The sequence below is a fragment of the Sitophilus oryzae genome, unplaced genomic scaffold (genome assembly GCF_002938485.1).
Source record: "Sitophilus oryzae breed Bouriz unplaced genomic scaffold, Soryzae_2.0 scaffold_1576_pilon_pilon, whole genome shotgun sequence".
NCBI classification, from domain to species: Eukaryota; Metazoa; Arthropoda; class Insecta; order Coleoptera; family Curculionidae; genus Sitophilus; species Sitophilus oryzae.
This window is the reverse complement of record NW_022146254.1, coordinates 8201459-8229127: the sequence shown is the minus strand read 5'-3', so window position 1 is coordinate 8229127 and position 27669 is coordinate 8201459. Positions and strand designations below refer to the sequence as shown.

The following is a 27669-nucleotide window of genomic DNA, read 5'->3' as shown; positions in this document are numbered from 1 at the left end:
TATATACGAGCATGCTCGTATATACTCGAAATATTAACAAAAATTTATCCACAGACACCTTCAATGTGTGTCAAGGAGTCCGCCAGGGCTGTATACTGTCACCAATACTTTTTAATATATACGTCGAAAAGATATTTCAAATGGCCCTGGAAGAAGAAAGTGAGAACTCGAGTTCCAATTAACAATATAAGATATGCAGATGATACGGCAATACTAGCACCAACTTTAGAGGATCTCCAGCAAATAATAAATAAGATAGGGGACATGGGAAATCGTTTCGGTCTTAAAATCAACGCTGCTAAGACCAAACTTATGGTAATAGGACGCCAGCCTACAATCAACATCGCATTGACCGTGGATGGAAATATTATAGAGCGAGTTCCACGATTTAAATATCTGAGTGCCATGATCAATGAACGATGGGACTGCGATGAGGAAATTAAACTTAGAACGAATTATGCAAAGTCAACATTTCTTAAACTTAAAAACTTCCTATTAGCACGCAGTCTCCCGCTAACACTTAGACTACGGGTAGTAAAATGCTACATATGGCCTATCTTACTATACGGCGCAGAAACCTGGTCTCTCAAGGCTAGAACCCTGAACCGCATCGAGGCTTTCGAAATGTGGACTCTCCGGAGACTCTTACGTGTGCCATTTTAGAATTTAGAATTTAGAATGAGTTCGAGGGGGGTTAATCACTTCGACCTTACAGATCCATTGTGTCCCCCTTTCTTGAATCATAACTTATCATACAGTCCCAGGGCTTTGACAAAAGCCAGTATCTGGGACGGTTTTATAGAGGGTAGTTCTCCATCTCCAATATCAGTCGTAACAAAATTCATGGCACGAATGGTTGTCGTCTCGGCGCACTCAGTGATGAGGTGTACTGGTGTTTCCCCATCTTCCCCACAGAATCTGCATTCGCCGTTTCTTCTTAGTTTCAATCTACTGAGGTGTTCGTTGAGGAGACAGTGTCCTGTTAAAAACCCCGTGACAATCCGAAGATTGTTCTTACTCAGACCCAGGAAGATCTGTGATTTTTCTTCATCATAAGCCCTCAGAAACTTCTTCGAGTGTCTTAGACCATTGGAAAATTTCCATTCCAGGTTGCGGATGGAATCTTCCAAGTTCTTGAGTTCCGCCTTGAGTTGGTTACCACTTGGAAAGCAGAACGGTTCTGGTTCAGTTAGTGGAGTGTTCGCTGCTTTCCTAGCTAGATTATTTGCTTTTTCATTGCCTTCTATCCCTTGGTGAGCAGGCACCCAGTGTAGGAGGACTTTGTTTTCTTTGCCTAATTTATTCAGCTTCTCTATGCATTCTTTGACCAATTTCGAATTGATTGATACTGAGTTGATCGCCTTTAACGCTGCTTGACTATCGACAAGATGGCTATTTCTTGTTTCCGATAGTTCCTATCGAAGATAAGTTGTACGCATCTTTCGATAGCGTAGATTTCTGCCTGTAGGATACTAGGGTAAGTGCCCATTGGTTCGGAGTATTTAGCTTTCGGCCCAAACACTCCGATCCCTATTCCCGTATTGGTTTTGGAAGCATCAGTATACCAAGTTATGGTATGGTTTTTTAACTGCTGGGCAAGCGTTTCGCTCTTCCAATCCTTTTTATTGCTCAATACTACATTGAGATGTTTCTCAAAGTTGTACGTTCTTGGCATATCGTCCACTGGGAGTTGCAGGGTGGTATTTCCTTTATGAGGGTGTTCCAAGCCCCTGATCTGACAATTCTCCCAGTACTAATTCCGTTAGTGACCATTCTAATCAATGTCGCATTGGCATATCTACCAATGACAATGTGCAGTGGTGTTAGATCTAGAATGACCTCCATTGCTGCTGTTGGACAGGTTCTCATGGCTCCTGTGATGCAAACGCATGTTAGTCTCTGGACTTTGCATAGGTTTAGCCTTGCCGTCCGTTGCTCTAGTTTTGTGTACCAGGCAACTGCTCCATAAGTAATCATGGGTCTTACTATCATGGTATACATCCAGCGCAAAATGTTAGGGAAGCAGCCCCATCTATTTCCGGCCATCTTCTGCATATCATGAGAGCCTTTATGGCTTTGCTGGTAGTGTTCTTAATATGCCTGTTCCACAGGAGTTTACTGTCCAGGGTTATTCCCAGGTATTTAACTTCCTGTGTTGGCAGTATTTCCTTTCCATCTAGTTGGATTCTTTTCAAGGTTTTCAGACTTCGCCTTCTGGTGAATGGCACTATCGCGGTTTTTTCTGAGTTGATACTCAGCCCGACAGTCCTACACCATCTCTCAGTGATACGGAGTCCTCTTTGGATAATATCACACAAGGTGCCTGCATGTTTCCCCCGAGCGATCATGATATGTCATCTGCATACCCAATGCAGTGTATTCCCGCTAGAGTTAATTCATCTAGTAGTTCATCCACCACCAAGCTCCACAGCAAAGGGGAGGTTACTCCACCTTGTGGAGTTCCTTGCGTTGTTTTAACAGCTACAGTTTTGGTGCCCATCTGAGCCTCTGCTGTTCGTGTTGACAGCATTTCCCAAAACCAGCGAATAATAGTTCTGTTCACCCCTCTTGTTTCTAGAGATCGCCTGACCACCTTATGTGGTATATTGTCAAACGCCCCCGCAATATCCAAGAAGGCACAAATTGCTGTTTCTTTGCTATCCAGACTTGTCTGTATTAGCTCCGTTAATTGGTACAGAGCAGTTTCTGTGGATCTGCCCGTTCTATATGCATGCTGACTATCATGCAGTGGTTTAACCTTTAGATGATTTTCTCCAATATGGTTGTCAACTACTTTCTCCAGCGTTTTTAGTATGAACGATGTGAGACTAATAGGCCTAAATGACTTGGGATTTGTCCAGTCAGTTTTGTCTATTTTGGGTATGAAGATTACTTTTGCTCTTCTCCATGTGGTTGGTATATATCCCATCGCTAGACTGCTTCTTGTAATGCTTAGTAGATGGTGAGTAGCTATTTGCTGACCTTCCTTTAGAAGGGCAGGAAAGGTCCCATCTACTCCTGCTGCTTTATAGGGCTGAAAGGTGTCGATCGCCCATTTCAGTTTTTGTTCTGTTATTACTAGCTTGGCCACTTCCCAATCTTCCCTGCAAGGATTGTGGGGTTCAGTGGGAGCTACATGAGTATCAATAGGTATGCTACCTGGAAAGTGTATATAAAGTAGGAGATTTGCTCTCTCTTCCTCTCCCTCCGTGTAGCTTCCGTCAGATTTCTTAAGTGCCATGTTGAGGATAGATCCACTCTTGGCCATAGCTTTATGTAATCTAGCTGCATCAGGAGTAGAAGTGATGTTTTCGCAAAAGGATCTAAAGTCAGACCGCTTTGCTCTTCTTATCTCATTATACTCAGTTAATTTCTCGCTGTAGAGCTGCCATTCGGCACTGGATTTAGCTCTATTAAAGAGTCGGCGGACCTCCGATCTAAGATTGGCCAACTTCTTGTTCCACCAGGGCTTGTTGTTACTTTTTTGTATGCCTTTACTTGCGGGGCAACTAGATTCGTATGCATCCAATATTGCACCGCTGACTTCCCTTTCGTACCATTCTAGATGCAGATGGTTTCTGGCCCTACTTGCATCTATACGGTTTAGGTTGTCTACGAGATTGGTGTTATATATGTCCCAGTCTGTTTTTCTTGGATTCCTTCGAGTTTCTGTTTGGAGTGTGATTTCTCCTAATTTGAACTCGATGATTCTGTGATCTGATAGGGAGAGTTCCGTTGAGACCCTCCATTGTTTCACGTAACTGATTACACCAGCACTCCCGATTGTTAAATCTAACACTTCTGCCCGCGTTTTTGTCACAAACGTGGGGGTTTTTGTCACAAACGTATAATTGAGAACTTCAAGATTGCATGCTAAGAGGAATTCAAGTAAACACTCACCTCTAGTGTTAGTGTTAGTGCTTCCCCATACCTCATTGTGTGTATTGGAGTCGCATCCCAATAGCAGAGGTAGTCGCCGTTGGCTGCAGAATTGCACGAGCTCCCGTACCTCCGGAGGCGGTGCCTCCCCGTCACCCGGAAAGTAAGCAGAGGCAATCACGATGTCTTTACTGCAATCCTCGATATTATGCTGAACCATGATAGGAACAAGATCTCGGGTTGTAAATTCTGAAACACATGTGTAGTTAATGTCCTTTCTTAAGTAAGACTACAGGCTCTAAATTCCTGCCTGTTATCATATATTACCTTTGAATTTTTTCCAGACAAACCTCTAATTTGTCCCTGATACACCCAGGGTTCCTGGGCTAGTACCATTGCGTAATGATTTTTCTCAAAGAGTCTTGCTATTGTAGCGGAAGACCCTTTTGCAGGTGCAGGTTTATTTGGGATATCCCATGCATGGGGGGAGGAGGAAAGGATAAGTTCGGGGTGGGAAGAGGGGCTGGAGTAGGACTTTGGACCTGGTTTAGGTTACTGGGGTGTGTGAGGATTCTCCCGTTGTAGAGGGGATAGGGTATTCCTCATCTTCCTCTGACAACGGAAGTTCCTCCTCCGAGAAGTGGCCATCAACCTTCTCCGAGGATATACACCCTCCCACGGTTGGGGTTTGGCCCTTCACAGTCGAGGAGCTAGTCTTCGGCTGAGGTACCTGTGAGGTAGAGGCTGAAGGATCTGTCTCCATTTTCTCTACCTGTTTAGCTTGGTCTCTTCTTAGACCTGATACCGGTGTTGTCCCGAATCTATAGTAAAGAGTGTATCCCTCTTTCTCTATTGCCTCCTTGGATTTGAGGTCAATTCCTATTGTGAGGACTTGGCCGTGGCCCTCCTCCCTCGAGTTGATGATTCGCCAACACGACGTCCTTACATCGGAGTTCTGACCCTGGATAAGGTTCAGCAGGTAGGTGGTGTCCCTTTGCTCCTCGGCAAAAAGACCGTGATGGTCGCCTCCTTAAGGATGTTTTCTCCCTTCAGAGCAACCAGTCCCGGTCCCTGCCAATTCTTAAGTTTAGGTGCCGTTTCTATCAACCAATCCGCCGATTCTGGAGATACACAGTCTATGAGGAGCATGCCCACCCGAAAGTGAATCCCCGCAAATCGCATTTGACCCACATTTTGTCCGTCGTTGTGTTGCTCTCCAATCGCCACTACTTCGTCCAGTATCGCCTCTTCTAGAGCCGTTTGCTGGTCGGTGGTCAGTACAACCTCTGGGTAATCCTTTGGTAGCACTGCCATTTTCACTTGTCCAGCAATAGAGGCAAAGCTGGTGATATGTCCCTGCTTGCCTCTCGGTGTTGGACGTCTTTCCATCCTGGCTTTTTTCTCTTCTTGCCGGAGCAGAGGTGAAAGGTTTTCGTTCCCTCTTTTGCCCTTTGGTGAAGATGCGCCGGCCTGTTTCTTGGTTCCTTTGCCCTCCCCTCTATGGAGGAGTACTTTCTCTTTTGCTTCCTCTGGAGCAAGTCCTGCGTGGAGCAGTCGGAGGTATCTCCGTGCTTCTGCTCCGCTAAGACCCACTCTCAGCGGATCGTCCAACCCGCCTGGTTGACCCAGGCCAGGTAGACTAAACGGTAGTCTGTGTCGCCTGTTGGGTTTAGAGGTAAGCTCCCGACCCTTGCTAAAGGAGGTGGTAGCTTGAGTATCACTAGCGCAGGACGGTCCCGCGCAAGTGTCAGCCACCTCTCCTGTAGTTTTCTTTGGGGGGTTTGACCCCCTGGAACTTTCATTGTTCCTGTTCCCAGTGTCGCTAGGGGGTTTCCCCACAGCTTCTCCGGTGGTGTTGGTGTTTTTATTTTTATTACTGCTCATAGTGTTCCCACGAGTCGCTAGGGAAAGTCAGTCCACTTCTACAGAGCCCCGCATGTAGAAGTAAGGGGTAAATACAATGGGGTGCCCCCTGATGCCCCAAGGTTGAGACCAGTAATGGCTAGTCCCCTATCTAGCCACGCATCCCTTTGACCTGGTCCCGCCATCGTAGGATTTAGGTTTTTGGTGAGGTTGTCTCCTCTTGGTCCAGGCGGTTAAGCCAAGACCCCCCCACACCCTCTACCCGCGAGACATGACCACAGACAGTAGAAGGTGCCTGGTTTAAATGTCTTGGTGCAATTCCCTGGCCACTACAGCCAGAGACAAGACAATGAGTGAGATGCTTCTTGGACCGAGCCAAAGTGCTAGAAGAGATTCTGCCAGCACCTGACAAGGAGCTTCCCCACCAACGACAAGGTCTTGCATCTCCTAGGGGAAGTACGTGTGCCATGGACCGCACATGCCACCAACGAAGAAGTTTTAAGAACTGCAGGCTATGAACGAGAAATGCTTAACATAGTTAAAGAAAGGAAAGTCTCATACCTCGGCCATATCCTTAGAGGAGACAAATATTACATTCCTAAGCTGATTCCACAAGGAAAAATAGAGGGACGGCGAGGTCCAGGAAGAAAACAACATTCCTGGCTAAGAAACATACGGGATTGGTGTAACATCAGCGACGCAGCCACCATATTTCGAAGAACCGAAAACGGCAGTCTACACATTGTATGAAGAGTACAGACAATCGCCAACGTGCGGCTAAGCACAAGGCACAGGAAGAAGAAGAAGTAAATATAGCAATAGCAAACATTAGACCAGTGTTTACAAGATCAAATTCGATTTTCAAAATATAATTCATTTACGGCGTAGAAAGCCTTGTCTAGTAAATAAGAGTTCAATGCTTTGCGAAATGAAAAAAATGATGTTATGGATTTGATTTCAAATGGCAGGTGATTGTGCATTTTTTTCGAGTTGTATAATATTGAATTTTTAACTAACTCTGAGCGTGGGTTAGGTAGATAAAGATCTTGCTCCGCGTTCCTGAGTGGATAAGTGTGAGATGACCTTCCTTGAGAAGCTGATACATGTTTACCTATTAGGAAAATGGATTCAAATATAAATAAGGAAGGAAGAGTCAATATTTTTAATTTTTTAAAAAAGTTCTGCTGTTTAGTCCCAGTGAATATAGAACAGCTCTCTTCTGGAGCCTGAAAATGCGGTCAAATTGAGTCGCACAACACGTACCCCAGAATGGAAGGGCATACCTGAGGTGCGACTCAAAAAGTGCATAATAAACAGTTCTAGCCACTGACAAGTTAAGCTCCTTAGAAACAGTACCTTAATGCAAAACAGGCAGAGCTCAATTTTTTGACAAAGCTTCGATATGTATGTCCCATTTCAGAGAATTGTCCACAACAAGCCCCAAGAACTTTACAGATTTGACGACGTCAATGGTGGTGTTGTTAAGTACAAAAGGCTGCAACGAGTTTTTATACGACAAAGCTTTAGTTTTAGAAATGTTGAGAGTCAGGAGGTTCGAATCGCACCAAGATTTAATGGTGATTAAGTCATTTGATATAATCCTATGAAGTGCCGTGATGTCCTTGTTGTTCCAAGTGAAGCTAGTGTCATCCGCAAAAAGACATATTTTGCCACTGATGTTTATGTTAGCAATGTCGTTAATAAAAAGAAGAAACAAAATAGGGCCTAGTACTGGGCCTTGTGGTACTCCACATTCTATTGGCTTGCTAGAAGACAACGTGGTATCCACCCTCACAAGTTGACTTCTGTCGCTCAGATACGACTTAAACGATTCGAGAGATGATCCCCTGAACCCACAGTGCTGCAGTTTATTAATTAAGATCTTATGATTTACACAATCGAACGCCTTAGAAAAATCACAGAAAATTGTTGCTGTAGAATGATGGTTGTTTAGGCTGGAGTAAACATTATTAAGCAGGGAAAACATAGCGTCATTTGTGGACTTGTTGCTTCGAAATCCAAATTGATATTCAGTAAGTATTTTGTACTTAAACAGAAAAGCCTTCCAAAAGATACCAGCCTTCTTTTAACCAACCTTTCTATGATCTTAGATAGCGTTGGAAGGAGTGCAATTGGGCGATAGTTAGAAGCTTCATCTTTGTCTCCGCCTTTATGCAGAGGAATGATTATTGCCGTCTTAAGACATTTTGGAAAAATACCATTTTGGACGACATGTTTATTAAAATTGTTAGGTGATTCAAAGTGCTTTCTGGCAGATTCGTAAACATTTTTAAAGTTAGCCCGTCGGTCCCAGAAAAGGATTTATTTTTGATGTTATTAATTGTACTGCGAAGCTCTTCTAAAACTACGGGCGAAAAAAAGAAACTGTGTAAGTTTACATTATCATTAGAGAGATATGAAAGTGGATCATGAGAAGGACATATGGTTTTAGTTAAGTTTTTCGCTACATTTACAAAGTAATCGTTAAGGTTCTCAGGTGAGGTAGAGATATTGCTAGGTGAAGAAGCTTTGTTTCTCAATTCATTCACAATAGACCATGTTTCTTTAGCAACATTACCAGAATTGACTATTCTCCTATTATAATAAAGGTCCTTAGCGGCTCTTATAGTCTTCTGATAAATTTTTCTGTATAGTTTTACGTAATTGTGGAAGAAGACACTGTTAAGAATTTTTTAAACGAGATAATGAACACATGTTTTTAGAAGATATCCGTAGACCTTTAGTGGTCCAAGGTTTATTATGCTTATTTTTGATAGGCCTAAGAGGAAAGGATTTGAACGCTAGACTGGTTAATGTTTTTACGAAAATAGAAAATTCGGTGTCGACATCATAAGAGCTAGTATCCCAGTTGGTTGTTTTACATAAGTGGCTGAACTTTTGAGCATTCTTTTCTGAAAAAATACGGCATAATTTACGAGAGGCATTTTTGATTTTGGACTTTATCGAAAATTCAGTTAAAACTGCTCATGATCAGAGAGACCAGAGCTGAAGACGTTGCAGGCGATGGAGTTAGGATCAAAAGATGACACAACATAGTCTATAGTACTAGAACTGGTATTGGATATTCTGGTAGGTGAGCCTACATGCATGGCTATTCCAAAAGAATCAAAAATAGACTGAAGAAACTCCTGAGCAGCACATACACTAAGAAAGTTGTTTCTCAGCTTCAATCTACTGCTGAGGTGTTCACCAAGTCCGGTTATAAACCACGTAACAATACGAAATTGTTTTTACTTAAATGAAAAAAAAATCAAATTTTTCTCGGTCGTACGTTCTGAGGAACTTTTTCGAATGTTTTAGACCGTTGGAGGATTCCCATTCCAGATTACGGATGGCGTCTTCAAGGTTCATCATTTCCGCTTTAAGGTTGATTCTAACTATATCTTCCATATCAGCTCCCTTCCGTTTCCCTTCCGTTCCAAATCCTTTCCTTCCATACATTTTTTTGGCGGACGGACTGAAGCGTATCGGAAACAGCGTTGTCAAGTTCTTACATTTGTACCAGCTCTGTTAAAATTTTGCTGATATTTATTTAATTTTTCACCTCTTAATTAAATCTATTGCCTTTTTAAAAGATACAAATTTTTAAAATAAAACTTTCGTAATGTTATAAATTGTACAATAAAAAGTATGGAACTGATACGGAACGGAAGCTTTTACGTATAGGGTCAATACAGTAAAAAATACGGAACGGATATGGAATGGATAGATATGGAATGGAAATGAAAGGTATAGTGAGAATCAACCTTTAGGTTGCTTTCTGCTTCGAAAGCTGAACGGTTCTGGTCCAGTTAGTGGAGTGTCCGCTCCTTTTCTAACTAGATAGTTTGCTTTTTCATTGCCTTCTATCCCTTGGTGGGCGAGCACCCAGACTTTATTTTCTTTGCTTAATTTGTTCAGCTTCTCTTGGCATTCTTTGACCAACTTTGGATGGTCACTGAGTTGATCGCTTTTAGTGCTGCTAGACTATCGGATAAGATGACTATTTCCAGTAGTTCCTATCTATAAGATAAATTCTACGCATCCTCTGAAGACGTAAATTTCTGCCTGAAGGATGCTGGGGTAGGTGCCCATTAAAATCATCCTAGTCCTAGTGAAGATGAGCATAGGTTTCTTGGATTGATCTTGGAGAGTTTTTGGAACTCTCCAACCTTTGGTGTTGGAGAGTTCACTAACCTGGAAGCTTCATATGTCATATTAAACAAAGTGCATTTGGTTGCAACATTATTAAAGCCTTTGGTAATTTCATTCGAAATTGGATTCTCGTTCATCTACTTCAACTACTTAATAGTTCTATATTATCTAAACTTGGCTATGGTGATTATAACTCTGCCATAAAATCATACTCGACTCATTTTCTCATCACACCAGTGGAGAGTCTTTAAGCTTTATCTGGATCATTCTTTCTTGTATCATAGGAGAATTCTCCATACTCTTAATTATGGAATATCCATTAAGTTAAAGCCGATTTAGGGTATTATGGCAAGTTCTTTAACTTACATTATATTGAAAGATCTGTTCATCCTAAATACCAACGTCCCATTAATATTATACAGGGTGGTCCGAATTGCATATTCTGCAGATAAAAATAAGTAAAAAAGTTCGTATAAATGTAGGTCCTAAAATGCTTAGTTTCAGAGATACAGGGTGTAGAAGTTTCACTTTTATTTCGATTTTTTCCAAATAATTTCTGAAGTAACGTCAATATTTGGATGAAAATTGGTGTCTGAGAGTTTTTTTGACATGAGAAATTTGCTTTTGATGTCAATATTACTCCTACTAGTAGAGGGCGCTACCTACATGTGTTTTTACTGTTTGAAGCGTAATAACTTTTTGTCCGTACTTGTATAAAACTACCGAGCGAAAAAATATACATCTCTGTGACTTTTTACGTAAAAAAGATCTCTTTGTAAAAATTGCTACGAGCAACCGTTCTTAAGATATTTAGAATGGAAATAGTCAATACATGTCATTATTGACGAAAAATAAACACGTTGAAACACATGAACCGTATTTTTTTTAAATTAATCATAAATTGTTCTGCAAAAAATGATGATAAAACAGTTTCTGTTGAACTTTTGGCAGAAAACCATTTCAAATTTATGATTTCAGTCTAATAACTATTTAGCCAACATGTTTAATTAAAGTCAATGACAGGTATTGATAATTTCGATTCCAAATATCTCGAAAACCATTACTCGTAGCGATTTTTACTAAGAGACCTTTTTTACGTAAAAAACGTCGTAAATGTATATTTTTTACTCAGTAGTTTTATACAAGTACGGACGAAAAATGATTACTCTTCAAACCGGTTAAAAAATATGTAGGTGGCGCCCTCTACTAGTAGGAGCCATATTGACATCAAAATCAAATTTATCATGTCAAAAAACTCCCAGACACCAATTTTCATTCAAATATTGACTTTCCTTCAGAAATTATTTGGAAAAAATCGAAATAAAAATGAAACTTCTACACTCTGTATCTCTGAAACTAAGCATTTTAGGACATACACTTATACGAACTTTTTTACTTATTTTTATCTGCAGAATATGCTGCCGAAGTTTCCGAAATAGAGTCCGGACCGCCCTGTATATACCACCTATTTTCCTTTCAACAAAACATCCCTAGTATTCCTATTTTCACTTTTTCTGACACACTTCCACCTCCACGAAAGAATCCTATATTGCAGTTAATATGAAACTTTGTAAATTAAAAAAATCTGAAACATCTCTATACCAAATCTTAGATCAAAAATACAATGATTATATTTGTTTTTACACTGATAACTCAAAATCTGTCCGAGGTGTTGGCTGTGCTTTTTTTGGTCCTATAGCTAATAAAAAAAAAGAGTACCAGATTTCTCTACTGTTCTAACAGCTGAACTAACAATTATTTATCAGACTCTTATTCAAATTCAGAGTATGACACTGTTTCAAGCATTATTACTATCTGATAGATTGGGAAATAGGTGGGGCTGCGCCCCTAACATTTAGCGCTGGATGTATACCATGATAGTAAAACCCATGATTACCTATGGAGCAGTTACTTTGAGAGGTATACAAAACTAGAGCAACGTACAGCAAGGCAAAACCTGTGCAAAGTACAGAGACTGACATGTATCTACATCACAGGTGCCATGAGAATATGTCCAACAGCAGCAATGGAGGTCATTATAGACCTAACACCACTGCACATTGTCGTCGGTAGTTATGCCAATGCGACAATGATTAGAATGGTCATTGACGGAAACAAAAATTCCACTTCTCCAACTCCCAGTGGACGGCATACCAAGAATTTACAACTTTGAGAAACACCTCACTGTAGTATTGAGTAATAAAGAGAATTGGAAGGAAGAAACGCTTACTCAGCATATAAAAACCATACCATAACATGGTATACTGATGATGCTTCCAAAACCAAAGCAGGGACAGGGATAGGAGTATTTGGGTCGAAAATTAAATACTCCGAACCAACTGGCCGCACCTACCCCAGTATCCTTCAGGCAGAAATTTACGCTATCGAAAGATGCGTACAATTTATCTTAGATAGGAACTATCGAAAACAGGAAATCGCCATCCTATCCAATAGCACACCAATAGTCAAGCAGCACTAAACGCGATCAACTCAGTAACCATCAATTCGAAGTTGGTCAAAGAATGCCTAGAGAAGCTCGACAAATTAGGCAAAGAAAATAAAGTCCTCCTACTCTGGGTGCCTCTCACCAAGGGATAGAAGGCAATGAAAAAGCAAATGATCTAGCTAGGAAAGGAGCAAACACTCCACTAATTGGATCAGAACCATTCTGTTTTCCAAACGGGAACCAACTGAAATAACGGAAATGAAGAATCTGGAAGACTCCATCCGTAATTTTGAATGGGTTCCTCAGAACTTACGACCGAGAAAAATCAAAGGTATTCCTTGATTTAAGTAAAAACAATCTTCGGATTGTCACGGGGTTTCCAGTAGGCTGAGGCTGAGAAACAACGGCGAATGCAGATTCTGTGGGGAAAATGGGGAAACACAACATTTTATCACTGAGTGCCCCGAGACGACGACCATTCGTGCCCTGAACTTTGGTACGGCTGATGTCGAGGATGGAGAGCTGGCCTCTGTGGAGCCGTCACAGATACTGGCTTTTGTTAAAGCCCTGCGACTGTATGATGAGTTATAACTCGTTATAACTCAAGAAAGGGGAACACACAATAGATCTGTAAGGTCGCGGTGATTAACTCCTCTAGTTTCTTTAATTCTGTTCCCTATGAGAATATTTTGGTGCCTTGTAATATCTCTAAAATTAATAAAGATATGGAATGCTTAGAGAGATGCGCTCTTACCAAGACCAAAGGCGTCTGCTTGGTCTTGCATTTGCTAATCACTAGACGGGGTACTTAAAAGTTACAAGTCAAGATGTTTTTTTTCTTTCGTTAGACATATGTTTTATGATCTTTCAACAAATTTCAAGTTTATTCTACCGCGTCGCGTTCACTGCTCATCGAAATATTACAATTGGTCAGACGCGTATGTCGAATATCACATGGTAAATCAGTGCACTACTGGAGCGCCGCTACGCACATTATTACATTTAATAAAAATGATATTCTTAATAACTTTAATTTCATGCCCAAGAATAACATTTTCTTCAATCCAAACTTGAACCTTCTCCTTTCAAGGCAATATAGTATTCTTAAAATTGAAATTTTGCCGGAAAAAATTCTTCATTAAAGATTTCTTCAAGTAAAATCTTTCTCTTTTATTTTAAAAATTGTTTTAGGGTCTCAAAAAATGGTTCCTCAGTGGAGACATATCACTATACGAATATACAACTCAAAGATTTAGGCCAAATATGTTGAAAAACTAACACAATTTTGAAATAGTTAAAAATTACTATTTTTTGTTTCAAATATTTAAAGTTTTTAAAAACTACAAGAATATCAATATATTTTTTTGAGACCCTCCACAGCAGCCGCAGATCGCAGATCCAACCAGTGCAGTGGTGAATACAGAGGTGGGGCCCATGGGGCCCGGCCCCCCCTAAAATCTATAAAAATTGAAGGAAACCAAAAACTAGAACCACTTCACTTTCGCTTCCAAAAAAGTACCAACAAAATATGAGACCCTGAGGCGAATTTGATATAAAAAATAATATTATAGTGAATGTCATTTCTAAGGTAACTTAACGCCATTTTAGGCGATCATAGTACGTTATATGACAAGATATAAAAAAAACATTATTTTTCTAATTATAAAATATATTGTTTTTTCTGTAATTTCTTGTATGTCATCTGTCGAATTTTAATATTCTCAAGCAGGGACAGACTATAGTTATAATTGACGGCAATAATAGCTATATGACAGTGGAGATATTTATCCAAAATGATTATTAAAAGATTGTTGTTTCTGTCAGTTTTTTATATTGTCGTCCGTCAAAAGCATATATTCCCTCAATGGATAGACTATATAATATAGTACCGTATGATCGAAAAAAAAACGGCATCAGCGATGGCTATTAAATGAAGATCGCTGTCATTTTATATGCGAAATGTCATTTCCCAGCCAACTGTACAACTGTATGCATACTGGGTGCGTCTCAAAAGTGGCTGACCCCTATAACTTTTTTATTTTTTTCAGATAAAAAAACGAAATTTGGTATGTTAGTATATGACATAAATTAGGATTGATTGACGTATTCAATTGTTTTTGGTCACTTCCTGTTTCACCGGAAATAACTACAACTTTTGATTTTTAAATGGCACCCTCGGTATTTTTTTACTTTATTCGATAGAAAATAATCAAATACGTTTAAATAAAATATACGACGGCCTCCCCATAAGAGCAATGAGAGGATTTACGTCCCAGTATTGAAGGAGGACAGAAAATCGAGTCGAATGGTTTCAGGACATAGGTTCATCCTTGTTTAGTCAAACCTCCTACAAACCAAGGATAGACTTATGTAGGAAATGCATTGAAATTCTATAGCCATCCTTCAATATCGGGACAGGAATTTAAGCGGTACCCTCCGTATACTTTATTTTAAACGTATTTGAAAATAATATTCTGAATAGAATGACATATCATATGTCAACTTTCTCGCTTAAAACAAAATTAAATCTAGAGTGCCATGGTTATGTTAAAAACACTAATTCTTAATCAAGGAGCCTTAGAAAAATAGATTTGATTGTCTAACGTTTTTAGTGTCTTGTCCTGGCCAGTTAGAAAATGCTCAAATCGTATTTTTAATCATATCTCAATTTTTTCAAATGGAACAAGGGTGTCTCATTAGCATATATTTGGAAAAAAGCATTTTTTATGAATAATTTGGTACCACCCATTTTATAATTTGAGTCAAATTTTCGTTACGAACCTAAAAACACTAATTCTTAATCAAGGAGCCTTGGAAAAATAGATTTGATTGTCTAACGTTTTTAGTGTCTTGTCCTGGCCAGTTAGAAAATGCTCAAATCGTATTTTTAATCATATCTCAATTTTTTCAAATGGAACGAGGGTGTCTCATTAGCATATTTGGAAAAAGCATTTTTTTACGAATAATTTGGAACCACACACTTGGTATTTCGAGTCAAATTTTCGTTACGAACCACAAGTTATAATTTCAAATAAACCATATGCAAAAATGTCAAAAGTTGACATATGATATGTCATTCTATTCAGAGTGTTATTTCCTATCAAATAAAGTAAAAAAGAGTCCCGAGAGAGACATTTAAAAATCAAAAGTTTTAGTCATTTCCGTTGAAACAGGAAGTGAACGAAAACAATTGAATACGTCAATCAATCCTAATTTATGTCATATATCAACATATCAAATCTCGTTTTTTAACTGTAAAAATAAAAAAGTTATAGGGGTGAGCCACTTTTGAGACGCACCTGGTATACTTAAGTAGTGTGAATATTCACTAAGTTTTGAAACACTTTATCATGTTTTTATTTAAAAATAAGTCACCGTGAAGGTCAAATATAATCAAAAGTGAGTTATCAATTATAAAATACAAATTGTAAATTTTGGCCCAATGGTCCCCTATAAATAGTATAAAAATAAATTAAACAATATCTTAAAAGTAACAGACTATAGGTCTGTGTATAGATCCCCATAATTTGTAGAAAGAAATAATTTGAACAGATCAATAAAGTAAAAAAGTAAATAGATATATAAAATTAACTTTTAACACAAGTTTTATTGGAAAGATTCTTTACAGAAACCAGTTAAAAATCAATTTGTTATGTTATTTTCTTAATTTCTAGTAATAATACATTAAGACCAAAATTCAAATTACATGGGTTTCTAACTTCAATAGATACAAAATATATTCCGATTTTACCTAAATTCGAACGCTAGATATACACATTTCCATAATCTAAAACTGTTAAGCATTATCTTAAATGATCAACTTCAACAGAAAATAGTATTCTGAGCGTCCGAATAATAAATTTCGTCAAGATAACTGCACTACTTTTCAGTTCAGCAAGTTAGACATGCCTACGAATATTAAATATTTATAAATTCAACATATATTTGTAGACATTGGAACTATTATTTAATCTAAGCATAACTTACAAAACTATTTGATTTTAATTATTATACACTCATTTGTATGACAACTTCTAACTAAAGGACATTATTAAGAACTAATCCTGTCCTAAGGATTGTATTTGCAATAATTTGGATTTCTTTACGCTGTAGATCTTAATTGTATCTTTTAGTAGATGCACACGCCAAATAAAAATATATTTTATTTACAAAAATGAAGTGAATAATGAACATAAGTAAAAATATATAAAAATTTAAGCACACTGCAAAAATCACAGAAGAATATCTTTTACAATATTTCGACGTTTTTGTTTAAAAATTAATTAATAAAAAAATAACACTTTTTATAATATATAAAACATCAGTTAATTTAATTTACTGAAATTGATAGAAATATAAAATTGATTTTAAACAAAAATTATAACACCTCTAATTAGTTGTACTTATACAATTATATTTTGCAAAAGTTCTTCAAATGATTAGCATTTCTGTAAAGAAAACTTATTTTAGGCTGGCAATTGAAGCTTCTTTCCTTTTAATACTGAAACAAAATATATTATTAAAATAATTAAACTATATTATATTTATGATACTACAAATTTAACTTAAAAAATTATTTCATAAGTATCAATAAAGTAAAGAATAATATATTATTATGTATGTATTTCTCACCTTTGGTAACATATAAATAGAAGAAATCACAGTAAAGTACTGTCTGCACCACACCAGCAACTATTGCTATTATATCATAATGCTGTTCACTCCAATAGCGATAAATCCAGTTAAAAATGTATAGCCCTCTATATGAACCCAGTGCAAACAAATAATGCGAAGTAATGCTTTCTGCCTCGCCCGTTTTGCTGACCATAAACAGTTGTGGTAAAATTGCTACAGATTCTAGATAAATACTAAAAGTCCACAATACCTAAAAGTCATTAATTTGCTTTCATTTGACCTAAGTGAAATGTTATACAAAACATACCTCTAAAAAGCTAAACTGATGGTTAATAAGTAAAGCCAAAAGTACAGAAGGCAGAATTAAAAATTCAATACGGAATGTGTCATGGTTGCGATCGTATGTAGCTCTAAATTTCATGTAAATAAAGTAAATAGTAGCATAGGAACTGATGAGAAATATCACTTTCATAAATGTATTATAAAGTGAAACATAAGTAGAGACTAAATCTAAATATCTTGCAGTATAAACTAATGCAAAAAGCACCTGCGACTTTCCAGAAATACCTAAAAAATAAAGATATATTAATTACACAGTATTATTCGAGTATAATATTCAACTAGATTAATGAAAAATAACCACAGTTGGTAAAATAAAGTAGGAATAACCTATTGTATTTACCAAAGGCAACTTTAAAAAGAACGTGGAAAGTGTTCTGGTTCAAGTTTTTCCCGAGGAAAAATACATAAATATACAAAATTATAGAAATAACATGATGCTAAATAAGAATAGTAAAACAATCAAATGTTTATTGTGTTATTGCATAGGTAAATTGTAATTGGAAACAAACATTTTGAACAGTTCAACACCCGGCAAAGCCGTATTAGTAACTTAAACCTAAACTTACCAGCACAGGATCTGGTATGCCAAATCTTTTGTAAAAGAATTATTACTGCAATTAAATGAGAAAGATCTCCTAATAGTCTAAAGACGTTCATTTTTAATATATTTTCAGAAAATTAATGGGAAGTCTAAATTTTCAGAAGTGACGTGGCTTTACTCATACAGCATCCGCCAGGTGGCATGCAAAACGATATCGATGTCAACGTCAACACAAAACACTATACCCAACATAAAAATATTAGAAAAATTACTGATTAATTTAAAATAGTTTGCGTGGAAATATACTATTTTTATTGTTATTTAATTAGATTAATTACAACATATATAAATATAGAAACTAAGCAAAATTTCTGCAAAAACTTAAACGTATACTTAATAATTGAAAAAACAGAAATAAAGTTTATGTTTTTTAAATGAAAAAGTTCCTGCGCTTTTCTGTTGACATTTGACATTAACTTGACACTTGACACACCACCGACCACCGACTCTTTTCTTCTAACCCTACTTTTTTGGGGTTCTTTTTGGGTCCTGTCTTTTTATCAATATAACATTTAAATAAATACTTAAGAAATGGCACACATAGAAAGGCCTATTAAAGTATCCAAACTGCTTCGTTATAAAGCTCAAGAATTTCTTGAATCTAGTAGAAATCCTGATATACTGAATCAAATTATAAACCATTTTGATTCTGGGCTGGACACTGTATCTTGTCTTCTCGCCTTGGAAATGATTTTTACAAATTTATTGAAAGATAGGAGCATGTATGTGGAAATTATACCCTTAAAGCCGATAGAAAGGACCCCCGAAAATCAACATAAACAATGGCTAAAAGAAACTTACGAAGGATGTTTTAACCTAAAAATATTAAACTGTTTAGAACATGAATCTGCAAGAATCAAATTACAAGGTATAGTTTATAAACAATATTTCTGTGATATTTAAAAACAGGAATATAACAATTACATATTGCAGGGTTATCAACAGCAATGAATATAATTGCCCATGAAGGCAGACACCCCTTAGAGTCTAAAGGCACATTAGAGAATTATGTACCATTAGGAAAACTAAAACTAATATTAATGAAAATTCTTTCTAATAAGTATAATAACACCAATCTCATAAACAAATATACAGAATATTTATTATTTGATGATATTCTTTTTTTTACATGGAAAATATTACCTTCTTTGACTCACAAATCTAATCCAAATGAAACATATATTATAAATTACCTAGGATTACTGGAGAAACTACAAATATATCCAAATAGTGAAAGAAAAGTTTTGTGTGCAGAGGAAAATGGTTCGTATAAAATTTTAATTTAGAACACTAAATAAAATTATTTTTTCAGTTAATTTTTTTACGTTTGATGAAAACGTTACTAAACGATGCCTCAATAAAATATGGCATTGCATTATGTATTGGATGCACACAACAAATACATTAAAGCAGTTGCTTATAGTTCTTCTTGAAAAAGTGTTGGTCCATCTTGAAAAACCACTACTTTTAACCGACTTTCTTATGGATTCGTTAGATGTAGGTGGTCCGGTTAGTCTTTTGGCACTGCAAGGAATATTTACAATGATTCAAGTACACAATTTAGATTATCCAAATATTTTTGCCAAGTTGTATTCAATGTTTGAACCAGAAATTTTTCACACAAAATACAAAGCCCGGTTATTCTATTTATCGGACCTATTTTTAAGTTCCACACATTTACCCGAAAATATGGTAGCTGCATTTGCTAAAAGATTAGCTCGATTGGCCCTTTTAGCTCCTTCAGAAGACATTATCATAATATGTAATTTTATTGGAAATTTAGTATTAAGGTAATAATGCCTCATATTTGTTTTGTGTATAACCAGTATTAAGTATATAATTTTCAGACATCCTGGATTAAAATGTCTTCTTCATAACGGTAATGGAGTAACGGCTAGTTCAGATCCATATATTATGGAGGAACGAGACCCACTTAAGTCTAATGCTATTAATAGTTCCCTGTGGGAATTACAAACCCTACAAAATCATGTTCAACCCAGTGTTGCAAATGCTGCTAAGTTTATAAATTCACCGCTGCCATCTGTGGAATGGGACATAGGTAAAATCTTGGAAAACACTGGTGATGACATATTTGATAAAGAAGTCAAAAAATTTAGTAAACTGATAGTATTACAGTTTGAACAGCCTAAAGGTTTATCTCTGAATCGGGGAGAAAAAGTTTCAATGTATTGGGAATTTGACTAAGATTGTAAATTTGAATTTAAATGTGATCTTAAGTTAATCTGATATGTTTCTACAGCTTATATTTTGTATAGCTTCTACAGTCTGTAATTAGGTTTTCCAATAGCATAGTGAGTACCCTTTTAAATTATAATTTTATTGTTCTGAGTTCAAAATAAATTACAAGTATATTTTTCAGTTAATACAGGACGATCCAATTTTAACGGTTTTCATATTATTATTTATGAAAGAAGTAATTATACAAACTCACAAGTTTGCATAAGCCTCTGTGTAATATTTTAAATGGCTTTGTTTTTATATGCTGTTTAAAGTCTCGAATAACAGCATTTCGTTAAACTCTTTTCTAAATTGTTCAGAACCTTTAATTTAAATGTATTTACAATTGTATAGCAGTGTTAAATTATAGAGTTCTGTTGATCATTGTTGGATATTAAGGAATTTTCTGCCTTTTATGCAAAATAAACATAAAATGTGGTCATACCTACTTTTTTGTTAAGTTACCAAAATTATCTCTATACAGGGCTGAGTGAAATACCAGGCTGAGCGTGCATTAGAAATTTCTAGAGAACTACAATATCTAGATCGGAGATTTTTTGCACATCATTGCTTCAGGAGATCTATCGATTAAAAATATTTTCAATATGGCGGCACTTCCGGAAATACCGGAAGTTGACAGCAACGTTCTTATTTTATATGGGCATCCCTATTTTTTATTACATACCCAAATTCTACATAAATTTTTATGAATTTTAATATCAAACATTCTCAGTCTTGTAATATTGGCCGTAGCTGTCATGAAACTGAGCTATAAATAATTTTTTCAAATGGAAATCTTTTTTTATTTCACTAATCAAAAAGGTTTTTCAATTCGTTACTTTTTGATTATACAATGTCCTTATACCTAAAATAAATCGTTTTTACGTTATTTAAAATTTAGGTTTAAAGCGTATTTTTTTCTTGATTTTATCTAGCTTCCTTTGGCTTTAAGTGTCAAACAATCAGACAATTTATGCTCTTCTGTCAGAAAACTTCAAATAATTAGTTATTAATTCGTATATTACAAAAACTGCTGATTAAAACTTTATAAAGTGTATTTATACAAACATATCTGCTGGTTAAAATCAAGTAAAATATACGCTTTACAACTAAATCTTAAATAACTTAAAATCGATTTATTCTTAGTATAGGAACATGGAAAATCAAAAAGTAACGAATTAAATAACCATTTAAAATAAGAAAGTCGCTGTCAACTTCCGGTATTTCCGGAAGTGCAGTCATATTGAAAATATTTTTAACCGATAGATCTCCTCAAAAGCTCCGATCTAGATGTTATAGTTCTCTAGAAACTTCCACGCTCAGCCTGTGACACCCTGTATATTAAAGACAAATATTATACTTTTTCTCAAAAAATATTTGATTTAAAGCTTATGGTATATTTTATTGCCATTATAAGGAAGTATGTGTTTAATAGAAAAATTAATTCCTTGCAATATTGTATACTAAAAATAAAGCAATATTAATTGTATGCTTCATTTAATTTTCTACAGTGGGGTGGGTAAATAGTTTTACAGAATTAAATTGACGCATACATAAAACATAAATGCTATATCAAGATTTACAACTAACAACTATATACAAAACATACCTTGTGATTCAAAAAATTTCATGATAAAGTTAGGCTTTGACTTAGACATTTCGAAACATTCTAATGTAATTTCGCATAAGAACTGTTTCTGTGTCAAAAAAAATATCGTTAAATATGGTTTAGAAAAATATGTATTTCTTTTTGTAACACCCTGTAAGTATATATGAAACAAAACCATTTTTTAGAATATGAAGTTTAAACTTCAGAATAATATTTTTGTTAGAGGATAAATGAATAACAATTCAGTTTAAGAGAAAGATTGAAATACCTTGAAATAAACAATTAAAACCAAATTTAAATTGCATTAATAAGTTTCGCGTGTATGATGATACTTCATATAACACTTTTGAACATATCCAATTAACTTTCTTAGGTAACAAAATATATAAGTGTATTATTGATGTATAAATATATAAAACTAATATATAATACTCAGCGGAGTAATTTTTAAAAATTAGTGTGAAACAAATTCTGTGTCGATAGTTTCATCACACTGACATTGCTTAATTTAGCTGTTTTATACTTTTGTATTATGTGATATTTCATGCCTAAAATGCATTAAATTGTGTTATTAAAGTTACTGAATATGTGCTATTTAGATTTAAAACTTATTTATGTTAAAAGACTGTACACAAAAAACTTTTTAATATGAGTATTTTGCCTTTTAACTACGACGCTTTAAAATTTATTTTTGATGAATAAAATATCATTATCAAACATAACAAGATTTTTTTATTTAAAAATAGATATTTATAAACAAATATAAAGATTACATCCTTATTTAATAAACCTTATGCTTAAATGTAATACCTTAACAATATTTATTTAACTTGATCCTTTAATAAATATATATCATAACACTTCTTGAGGCTTGGACTAGTTTTAATTCTTTTCACTAAACAAATAATAAAAAATATAAGCTTTCCCTTTTGGGATAATTGACATAATATTTTGCTTAATATTCGGAGAAATATTATTCTAATGATCGTTTTAATTTGAAATGTACTCTTTCATTACATTTAAACTTTTGATTAAACACATTTTAATATCACTTAAAAACATAAATTTATTTTAATCAAATAAAATAAATATTGGCATTGTTTTTTTTTCTCTACTTGATTGTAAAATTCACATATATAGGGTATGTCATAAAGTTTGGGATTTTTTTATTATCGAGTTATCGAAAAATTGAAATGATAACATATCGAAAAGAGTAAAAAAGGAGGAGTTGTTCAGAATATGATTATATTGTTTATTAAAAACTTATTACTGTATGATCAAAAAAACGACCGTCCATTGGCTCGAAAATAATGTTAAATGGCATTCCCTATATAATTTTAATTTATTCCCAATATTTTTATTCAGAAGCTTCAACAAACTGAGTAAAATACCCAGATTTAAGAAAAATGTCGGAAGTGACAAGACAGGTTCTTTAAAATTATTTGTTATTTTCTATAGGCCATTGCAGCAAAGTTGCTAGTCTAAAAATTAACATTTTATACTTTTTTACTACACTAATATTTTTATTAGACTTGGCTTTATATTTTGCAATCCTAACGAAAAAATACTATTTGATATTTGAAGAGTAATCCGAAAACTTATATTATTGAAAGTTCCCTGCATATTTATGAACCTTTACTTATGGTACAGAGCTGTAAAATAAAATTTTCCTCTTTATTAGATATTTTTATTATTAAAATTTTTCTTTTATTAAAAAGTGTTAGACTTTTTTCGATATTTGGTCACCTAACCTTACTTTTTATATATCTGAAGAGAGGATTGTTAATGAGGATTTTTGTAATTTGCAACTACGAAAGTTGTCGTATGTCTATGATGTAAAATATGACGAAATTGAATTTTTTGTTATTGAAAATGTATTAATATTTTTTCAATAACGCAACATTAAAAAATTTGTTGCAAACTTTTGACACCCTGTATGTCGTATACCCGATGCGTCTCAAAAGTGGCTCACCCCTATAACTTTTTTATTTTTTCAGATAAATAAACGAGATTTGGTATTTTAGTATATAACATAAATTAGGATTGATTGGTGTATTCAATTGTTTTTGGTCACTTCCTGTTTCACCGGAAATGACTACAACTTTTGATTTTTAAATGGCACCCTCTGTATTTTTTTTTTACTTTATTCGACAGAAAATGACATTCTGAATAGAATGACATATCATATGTCAACTTTAATAAAAAATTGTATTTTAAAATTCAATCTAGAGTGCCATGGCTATGTTAAAAACACTAATTCTTCATCAAGGAGGCTTGGAAAAATAGATTTGCTGGTCTAATGTTCTTAGTGTCTTATCCTGGCCAGTTAGAAAATGCTCAAATCGTATTTTTAATCATATCTCAATTTTTTAAAATGGAACGAGGGTGGCTCATTAGCATATTTGAAAAAAGCATTTTTTTATGAATAATTTGATATCACACACAAAGTATAATTCAAGTCAAATTTTCGTTACGAACTGCAAGTTATAATTTCAAATAAACCATATGCGAAAATATCAAAAGTTGACATATGATATGTCATTCTATTCAGTGACATTCTCTATCGAATAAAGTAAAAAAATACCGGGGTGCCATTTAAAAATCAAAAGTTGTAGTAATTTCCGGGGAAACCGAAAGTGACCGAAAACAATTGAATACGTGAATCAATTCTAATTTATGTCATATACTAACATACCAAATCTTGTTTTTTTAACTAAAAAAATAAAAAAGTTATAGGGGTGAGCCAGTTTTGTGACGCACCCGGTATAACTCATCGACGCAAAGGTATAAAAAACTTTAGTAGGTGGGTACAAAGTATGAATGGCATCTTCCTAAGGCTAAGTTCTTAAGACTAACAATAAGGGTAAAAGACAACCATAATTGGTACCTTACTTTGTACCTTAATAGTCTGAATATAAAAAGAAATAAAATATAGTTAACTAGTCAACATTTAGTATTTGAAATACTTCATAAGGCTAGTCTCGGTTGTAACAAATTCCACGCTCTGTGAACTTGAACTTTGGTATATTCAACTTCCCACTGTGGAGAAAAAACAACATTGGTGTTATTAATATATTCTGAATTAGTTGGTTGCGCTTCGATCCTCAACTTGGCCTGGTCTTCTGTTAAATTATTTCGTTTAACTAATCTGTCAATTGCTTCATTTGGTGGAACTATTGTAGTCCAAACCTAGAAAGAAATATATTTAAAAAATGGATTATTTATTAGATTGCATCATACCTCATGACAGAATTTATCCCATCCAGCAAGGCACAAGATAGCTGCTTCAACACAAACAACAGCTTCTCCAGATTCATTTATTTTATGGCGTACTTCCTTTGCAATAGCGGGCCACATAATTTCATTTAATTTGTTTAGTTGATCTGTATTTTTAAAAACCAATCCTCCTAAAATTCTTCTGTCAATTTCACCCTCAGGACTAAGAATCTGAGATCCAAAATTATTCACTACTGGATCGTAACATGGTTGTCCTTTTTCATACAACTTGTGGCCAATTTTATCACAATTAATAACAGGAACATTTAAATTTTCTAAATGACTGGCAACACCCGATTTTCCACTAGCTATGCCACCTACAAAAAATATAAAATCAGTCTACAAGCATAACGCAGTAAGTTACATCATATTGTAATAGACTTAGTGCATTAAAAGTATTACAAATTCTTCCTTTTTCTATTGAACAAAAATAGTAATGTTTTTTGCTAACATTTTAAGTGGCATTACTTATTGTGACATACCTGTTAGGCCAATAACATACGGCCTTTTCGGTATTTCCTTTTGTACAATAGGGTTTAATAAGGTACCGAGAAGTCGCAGTCTTAAATTACTGGAACTCACTTTAGTTTCTTCCTTTGGATCTGGATTTGGCTCTTCAATATAGGGTATTGGAATAATTTTTAATTCTTTTAATTGTTTTTCCCTGCGTACTAAGTTAAATAAAACAGGTAAACTAATGTCATTTGAGCTGAAAATTAACTTACATTCATTAATTTTTTCTGCTCCTCGAATAGTTTCCTCACTTACCATTATTAGATCCATAGTTGGATCAATAATGGCTGGACCAAAGGGATCAGAAATCTTGCATATGTCATAATGTAATTCGGGGCATATATCAGATACAAAATTAAATACATTATTCACTCTTGTGTTAACATTCTGTATCAATTCCCACAAAAGCTTCCCTAAAAATTTAAGAAATAATTTAGTAATTAATCAAACATTAATTATTTATAGAATTTCTATTTATAGAACTCTATATTACTGTATAAATTCTTACCATGTATCATATTTTCCTCTGTTATTCCTACAGTAACTTTTTTAGATGCCCTCAATATAGCATCACTTAGAAGTAATTTATGAGCTGTATGTAGTCTATCAAAAGTTCCTACAAAATTTCCCAAAAAAGTAGGTATATTTTGTTTACAATTTTAGTTTTTTACCTCCTAAAACGACATGATTGTAAACATTACTGTCAGTATCTGAAGAAGTACTTTCAGTTTCTTCTGAATCTTCACATTCTATAGTAAGTGTGTTATGATCATTTGATACATTTGATATTTTAGTACTTATAAAACTCTCAATATCTGCTTTGGTGTATTTCTTATCAAATATAATAATGTCTATAGGATTTTGTGTATGGATTTGTGAAATATTGTGTTTAAAACTAGACAGTAAGACCCGTACATCTAAATTGTTGCACTGTTTAGTAGCCTAAAAATTCAAAAATTTCAGTTGAACTTTAAAATATAAAAACGTGAAACATACCTGAGAATAAATGCAAAACACGGTACGACTCAGTTTTGGTGTAGTAAACATGTTTGGATGAATAGAACCCAAAGGATCATTCAGGGCTGATAGCAATTGTACATACAAAGTATTCTTTACTGCTTTTTGAGCATCACTAAGCAATTTGGCTATATGTTTTGGATTTGAGACCACCAACAAACCCGTTTTTGCTAACATAGTTATATTAAGATGTTTTATAGATATACTTGAATAAAAAATACAATCCAATGTAGACCTAAAAATTACACAAAAAATTGAAATATGAGATTACAGAAAAGCCAAAAGTTAATCCAAACATTCTCTCTACAAATTTAATTGGCTGAAGGTAAATAACAAGACTACTTACTAGCCAATCATGTATAAACTGTAATGGAAAAAATTAGGATGATAAAATCAAACTTTGAACTCATGATTTTTGTTTTGTCGTAAAAGTCATATACGTCACTCAATGCCTTCTATTAAAAGATCAGCCTACGGGCGAGATTTATGACGTCACGCTAGTTAGATATAACGGATTAATAAATATGTTGTAGAATACATGGAAAACATAATTATTCCTCAGATTTTTGGTTTGTATTTTAAAAATGATATAGTTTAAATGAAATATACATAATATACAGTTAATAACTACAACATATATACCTATTTATAGTAATAAATACTTTGGCAAATAAACTATGAACCATACTATGCAGCAAATGTTTTACAATGTACAAATAATGTATAGGTACATAAGATAATGGGTAAAATGTAAATATATTTTAAATTTTGGGGTTTGAAAATCGATCTAATTTAACAAAAAACATTGAATATCTACTAATAGTGATGTATTATTATTTGCATTCACAAAATTTATATGTATATTTTGCAAGTATCAATGTTCGAAAAATTATATTTACAAATAATACAATATTATCTAAAAAGGCGTCAGCGATGGCTATGAAATGAAGATCGCTGGCATTTATATGTTAAATTATTCTAAAATTTTTGATTTTCTTGGGATTTTTAGGTTCGGGAAAAACGCTGATTAAGTTTTCATTTGGGTTTTCATTATTTTTATTTGGTTTAAAAAAAACGTTTCGGCTAACTATAGCC

The 27669-nt window shown here is 34.7% G+C and overlaps 3 protein-coding genes across 3 annotated transcripts; 1 reads left to right on the top strand and 2 right to left on the bottom strand.

Moving 5' to 3' along the window:
- Positions 1-15933: 15933 nt before the first annotated feature.
- On the bottom strand, positions 15934-18079 carry LOC115879327 (ER lumen protein-retaining receptor). The gene is made up of 4 exons (XM_030896101.1): positions 17887-18079; positions 17286-17545; positions 16976-17228; positions 15934-16844 (listed from the first exon to the last, which is right to left on the bottom strand). Exons 1-4 carry the CDS (start codon positions 17975-17977, stop codon positions 16810-16812), a joined length of 639 nt encoding a protein of 212 aa, XP_030751961.1. The 5' UTR covers positions 17978-18079; the 3' UTR covers positions 15934-16809.
- Positions 18080-18343: 264 nt separating this feature from the next.
- On the top strand, positions 18344-20938 carry LOC115879292 (nucleolar complex protein 4 homolog A). The gene is made up of 4 exons (XM_030896040.1): positions 18344-18789; positions 18855-19184; positions 19234-19711; positions 19769-20938. The coding sequence occupies exons 1-4, from the start codon at positions 18453-18455 to the stop codon at positions 20124-20126; spliced, it is 1503 nt and encodes a 500-aa protein (XP_030751900.1). The 5' UTR covers positions 18344-18452; the 3' UTR covers positions 20127-20938.
- Positions 20939-24463: 3525 nt separating this feature from the next.
- LOC115879322 (bifunctional coenzyme A synthase-like) lies at positions 24464-27021 on the bottom strand. The gene is made up of 8 exons (XM_030896092.1): positions 26921-27021; positions 26554-26809; positions 26229-26499; positions 26066-26173; positions 25770-25970; positions 25527-25715; positions 25009-25361; positions 24464-24957 (listed from the first exon to the last, which is right to left on the bottom strand). The coding sequence occupies exons 2-8, from the start codon at positions 26749-26751 to the stop codon at positions 24736-24738; spliced, it is 1542 nt and encodes a 513-aa protein (XP_030751952.1). The 5' UTR covers positions 26752-26809; positions 26921-27021; the 3' UTR covers positions 24464-24735.
- Between the last annotated feature and the right edge of the window lie 648 nt (positions 27022-27669).

Excerpts from the sequence above, each read along its gene's own strand:
- LOC115879327 (XM_030896101.1), bottom strand. The coding sequence starts at position 17,977 with ATGAACGTCTTTAGACTATTAGGAGATCTTTCTCATTTAATTGCAGTA. Across the intron at positions 17,546-17,886 it reads GCATACCAGATCCTGTGCTG|GTATTTCTGGAAAGTCGCAG; the intron begins GTAAGTTTAGGT and ends TTTATTTTTTAG. Across the intron at positions 16,845-16,975 it reads CTATTTATATGTTACCAAAG|TATTAAAAGGAAAGAAGCTT; the intron begins GTGAGAAATACA and ends ATTTTGTTTCAG.
- LOC115879292 (XM_030896040.1), top strand. The coding sequence starts at position 18,453 with ATGGCACACATAGAAAGGCCTATTAAAGTATCCAAACTGCTTCGTTAT. Across the intron at positions 19,185-19,233 it reads TTTGTGTGCAGAGGAAAATG|TTAATTTTTTTACGTTTGAT; the intron begins GTTCGTATAAAA and ends TTATTTTTTCAG. Across the intron at positions 19,712-19,768 it reads ATTGGAAATTTAGTATTAAG|ACATCCTGGATTAAAATGTC; the intron begins GTAATAATGCCT and ends TATAATTTTCAG.
- LOC115879322 (XM_030896092.1), bottom strand. The coding sequence starts at position 26,751 with ATGTTAGCAAAAACGGGTTTGTTGGTGGTCTCAAATCCAAAACATATA. Across the intron at positions 25,971-26,065 it reads AGAGGAAAATATGATACATG|GGAAGCTTTTGTGGGAATTG; the intron begins GTAAGAATTTAT and ends TTAAATTTTTAG. Across the intron at positions 25,362-25,526 it reads GTATGTTATTGGCCTAACAG|GTGGCATAGCTAGTGGAAAA; the intron begins GTATGTCACAAT and ends TATTTTTTGTAG.